At 36.6% G+C, this 4,822-nt stretch overlaps 1 protein-coding gene across 2 annotated transcripts; it reads left to right on the top strand.

The window, feature by feature from the left end:
• The first annotated feature begins 279 nt into the window (after window positions 1–279).
• LOC103499293 (aspartic proteinase-like protein 1) lies at window positions 280–4,327 on the top strand. 2 transcript variants are annotated; one of them, XM_008462272.3, is made up of 11 exons: window positions 280–595; window positions 737–1,043; window positions 1,234–1,372; window positions 1,735–1,976; window positions 2,092–2,319; window positions 2,435–2,573; window positions 2,646–2,722; window positions 2,810–2,906; window positions 3,250–3,310; window positions 3,518–3,589; window positions 3,974–4,327. In XM_008462272.3, the coding sequence occupies exons 2-11, from the start codon at window positions 742–744 to the stop codon at window positions 4,186–4,188; spliced, it is 1,572 nt and encodes a 523-aa protein (XP_008460494.1). In that variant the 5' UTR covers window positions 280–595; window positions 737–741; the 3' UTR covers window positions 4,189–4,327. The 2 variants fall into 2 exon arrangements, with proteins under 2 accessions (XP_008460494.1, XP_008460495.1); XM_008462273.3 differs by lacking the exon at window positions 280–595 and having other exon boundaries at window positions 602–1,043.
• Window positions 4,328–4,822: the final 495 nt, after the last annotated feature.

The raw sequence follows: 4,822 nt of genomic DNA, 5'->3' as shown, positions 1-4,822 counted from the left end.
TAACAACACTCGATAAATATTTCATACATGTTCAACCTACACAAAACGGTCGGGAAGGATTTTATTAAGCAATCGATTAAATTTAAAGTAAACAATCGTGTAGGAAATTTTAAATGATCGCATAGATTTTAGTAAACTATCGTGAAATAAAAATCCACACGATCATTTAGCTAATACTGAATAAACGTTAGGATTTTCTTCCATGATCACGTAGGTTATTAGTAAACGAATGTTAAAAGTAATGTTAGAAGAAAAAAATATCAAAAGCGAAAACTTAGTACGATTGTTTGGTTCTGTAGATCATTCTATTGAATCTAAGCAAATATGAAAGCGATGGACAAAAAGAAGTTTCACCTGAAACTCTAAAGAGATGAATTGGAGATGAATTGGAGATGAATTGGAGATGAACATGAAGAGTAGAGAATTGGAATGAAATTAAATGTTTGAGAGAGACTTTTTCTTGTCCGATTCTTCATAGAATTCAAGATCATTCAATGTTGTTGGTAGGATGTTGGCTGAGAAATGTTTTGGGGTAACCGTGGTGAGGCATGTTGAATAAATCACGGAGGAAAGAGACGAAAGTCTTTGGTTTTAGGTAAGTTCGTGAAAATTTTCATGATTCACCCTCCGACTTCTCCTCTTTTCCTTCTTTGAATATAAAGAACTCACTTGCCCCCAACACTTCATCTCGCTTTTACACAAGTTCATTGTTCAGAAATCTTGTCTTCACTTGCAGTTTCCATGGCAAATTGCTCCCTTCTTTTGCTCTTAATTGCTTGTCTCTTCGTGGACTGCTCTCTTGGTCTTACGCTCTCCTTGAAGCTAGTACATCGATTCTCCGACGAGGCTAAATCACTTTGGAAGTCCACGAGGACTGGCAATGTCTCTGCAAAGTTCTGGCCGCCGAGGAATAGCTTGAAGTATTTTCAAATGCTTTTGGACTATGACTTGAAGAGGCGACGGCTGAAGATCGGATCCAAGTACGACATGCTTTTTCCTTCCGAAGGAAGCCAGGTTATATTCTTCGGAAACGAGTTTAATTGGTTAGTTTGCTTGAACTTGATCACTCTAACGTTTAACTTACTCCCATTTTTGTAGTTTTCTTTACTTCCACAACAACTACGTTGTTTAAATTTGCGTATTTTTTCTTCACCGTTAAAAATTTGAAGCATAATGTAGGTTTGAACTTGTTCTTTAGAGCTATTAATGAATTCAATGGGTTTAGTTGTTCAGGTTACATTACACATGGATTGATATAGGAACACCCAGAGTTCCGTTTCTCGTTGCTTTGGATGTAGGAAGTGACCTGCTCTGGGTTCCGTGTGATTGCGTTCAATGTGCTCCCTTGTCTGCAAGTTATTATAGCGTTTTGGTATGGTTGCAAACTATCGCCAACACTGACTTCGTCGTTTCTTTAATGTTTCTTTTAACATTTTCCAAGTCTTACTTTGGGATGAGCTGCTAAACTAAGTTTTTCATCATCAATAATCTTTTATGCACCGGCAATTGATCTTTGTACCAGACATATTGCTTATTCACTTTCCACATATAACTTCTTAAGAGAAGAGCTGTATTCAAAATTCTTCCATGCAGATATTTTATTGATGGAAAAAAAAAAAAAAAACGGTCACCGTACTTGTCAGTAATTCACTAAGAACTGAAACAGGTTTTTCAGTTAATTTCACCAATTGGTTGGCAGGTGTTCTATACTGTTTGGGGCTGTCTATGATGCAGGATAGGGATCTGAGTGAATACAATCCAGCTTTATCAAGCACCAGCAAGCACCTTTTCTGCGGTCATCAATTATGTGCCTGGAGCACAACTTGCAAAAGTCCCAATGATCCCTGCACTTATAAGCGAGATTATTACTCAGATAATACATCGACTTCTGGATATATGATTGAAGATAAATTGCATTTGACATCTTTCAGTAAACATGGGACACATAGCCTTTTGCAAGCCTCAGTTGTATTAGGGTAGGCTCTAACCGCATCACATATTTTGATGTTTTCTACCTCTTTAATGATGTTGAACTTGAGATATTGTAATGGCACCTGAATCTTTGCCTGTGATCTCCCTCTCTTGACGCAGTTGTGGTAGGAAACAGAGTGGCAGCTATTTGGATGGGGCTGCTCCCGATGGTGTTATGGGGTTGGGTCCTGGAAATATTTCAGTGCCAACCTTATTGGCACAAGAAGGATTGGTTAGAAACACATTTTCGCTTTGTTTTGATAATAATGGTTCTGGGAGAATCATCTTTGGGGACGATGGTCCTGCCACCCAGCAAACAACACAATTTTTGCCCTTATTTGGCGAATTGTAAGCGATTTATCAACCAATTATCAGCTAAGACAATTCTACCTCTATTATTCTCTTGAATGATCTATATTACCATTATTACCATCATCAATAAACCATCCATTCCTTGCCTCAGTGCTGCCTATTTTATTGGGGTGGAGTCTTTTTGTGTTGGGAGTTCCTGTCTGCAGAGAAGTGGATTCCAGGCGTTGGTTGACAGTGGCTCATCTTTTACATATCTTCCGGCAGAAGTCTATAAAAAGATTGTCTTTGAGGTGATATTGCAACGTAAAGATGTATCATATTTCAATTGAGAGTGGCCTAAAGTCTCACATTATTTGATGCAGTTTGATAAACAAGTAAAATTTAATGCTACTAGGATAGTTCTCCAGGAACTTCCCTGGAATTACTGCTATAATCTTAGGTAGGTGCCCGATCAAGAAAATAAGTACTGGGTGATATTTTCCTCATTACTTGAGGGTTGACAGGCTGTTTTATTATTGTGAAACAGTACGCTGGTGTCCTTTAATATTCCTAGCATGAAACTCGTGTTTCCATTGAATCAAATCTTTATACACGATCCTGTGTATATCCTTCCTGCAAACCAAGTAAGTTAACCATTTTACTTTTGTTTCTTGAGTAATTTTACACACAGGATTATTCTCAGTTGAATGGCCCTTAAGAGTCGTGAATATTTGTTGGTGTATTTCCTCAATTTTGTTTCTTTTCCTTTTTGTTTTTTGGTTTGGGATTGGGAAAACTAAAAAGGTTTCTGAACAAAAGTTTAATGCCTTATCTTGCTCCTCTTTTGTTATGGATGGGGGCTGTTGCATTCAAAGTGCTCCTTTTTCTTGAGTGACAATAACAAATTCAATTCAAAAGATATTCCATATCCTTTTGCCATGGCTATGATTGATCTGTTTCGGTTGAAGTATCAATTTTATAATGCAGGGGTATAAAGTTTTTTGTTTAACTTTAGAGGAGACAGATGAAGATTATGGTGTAATTGGACGTAAGTATTGCTTTTGACTTTTGTAGCATATGCCACTTTTTCAACGGTTTTCTTTTTCATGTAGAAGAAACAATTTCATTGATCTTTTTCAATGCGTTTTCTCTAGTATAGTTCCTTGTCTGCAATTATCACGCAATTACATTTTGTAGCTTGGATGCATAAAAGCATTTGCGATAAATCTTGTGACATCTTCCTTTTGTGCTGCAGAAAACTTGATGGTGGGTTACCGGATGGTTTTTGACAGAGAAAATCTTAAATTGGGTTGGTCCAAGTCCAAATGTAAGCATGTTTTCATTACTATTAACATTTTATATATTTTTTTTCCTTAACAGTATGGTATAGCTGCTCGTCCATCACTTAGATTACTTGGGAGATAGATTTTGGATATTGGGCAATAACTATATCTTGCCTTTTGAATTCTCTATCCAGCTTGTTGTATCAATGATTTTCTCACGAATGACCTCCTAGACATTGTGAAGCATCTTTAACTTGCATATTAAGATTTTCATTTTCAATTCTTAGTGGGTCCAGATTTAAGTTTTGTGAAGCCTTTGTATACTTATGGCTCTCTTTGTTTGATGAGCATGGAAAACGAACTTATAATTGATCAATGATTAAATTCCCGTCTTCATTCAAGATTTATAAGTGTTTGTAAAACTGCAGGCCTAGATATCAACAGTAGTACGACAGAGCATGCCAAACCACCTTCAAATAATGGAAATGCCAAATCGCCAATTGCATTGCCACCAACAAATAGGCAAGCAATTGCACCCACTGCTGCAAGAACGTCTTCTAAGTCTTCCCTATCTGCATCCTATTTTTCTCCTTTGTTGCTACTGTTGCTTGCAGCTTTTTTGGTCGCTTGTTGGATTTGTTGAGTCCATAATGTAAATGTTGGCTTTTCTGATTGGCAGTTCAATTACTTAAACCTCTTATCCCTTGCTGTAAGTTTCCCTAACATATAGGGAAAAATAAATTACATTTTTTCTCGTTATCTACTTACACATTTATACTTTATAGACGTCTTTTGCGATTCACGCATCTTTTGCAACTGCCAGTTCAACGTGCTACTATACCTGAACTACTACATTGACCCTTAAAAGTTTGTTATTGTTCTTTTTCTTTTGTCTCTCTTTCTGAAGTGGCATGTCCAAACATGCTAACAAATTAACGAAGATCTATAAAACTGTATTGGAAGATTTAGGTTGTACGCGAGTCAAGAACTTCAGCACAAGCAAGGAAAGAGAACTTGGGTGGTGACTGAACTTGTCCAGTACCTCACCTACTAATTACTAAGCTGCAATGTTGTCGTACATGTATTTGATAGTATGAGATTACATCTTAAAACTAATTGGTATTAAGAGAAGTAGCTCATCTATTTTATAAATACATGAAATGTCTTGATTTCTTAGAGTGGGATTCTCAACCACAGGTACTTACCATCCTTTATTTTTTCTATTAACTGCTGAAATTTCTAGAGAAATTTCTGTTTTTTTATTCGTGGTAATTGTA

This window comes from Cucumis melo, chromosome 9, assembly GCF_025177605.1.
Source record: "Cucumis melo cultivar AY chromosome 9, USDA_Cmelo_AY_1.0, whole genome shotgun sequence".
NCBI lineage: Eukaryota > Viridiplantae > Streptophyta > Magnoliopsida > Cucurbitales > Cucurbitaceae > Cucumis > Cucumis melo.
The sequence above is the reverse complement of the archived record's forward strand: the minus strand, read 5'-3'. Positions and strand labels throughout refer to the sequence as shown.

What these genes read in the sequence shown, in the direction of transcription:
- LOC103499293 (XM_008462272.3), top strand. Translation starts at nt 742, where the DNA reads ATGGCAAATTGCTCCCTTCTTTTGCTCTTAATTGCTTGTCTCTTCGTG. An exon ending in ATAAAAAGATTGTCTTTGAG is followed by an intron (nt 2,574 to 2,645) that starts GTGATATTGCAA and finishes TATTTGATGCAG; the next exon opens with TTTGATAAACAAGTAAAATT. An exon ending in ATATCCTTCCTGCAAACCAA is followed by an intron (nt 2,907 to 3,249) that starts GTAAGTTAACCA and finishes TTTATAATGCAG; the next exon opens with GGGTATAAAGTTTTTTGTTT.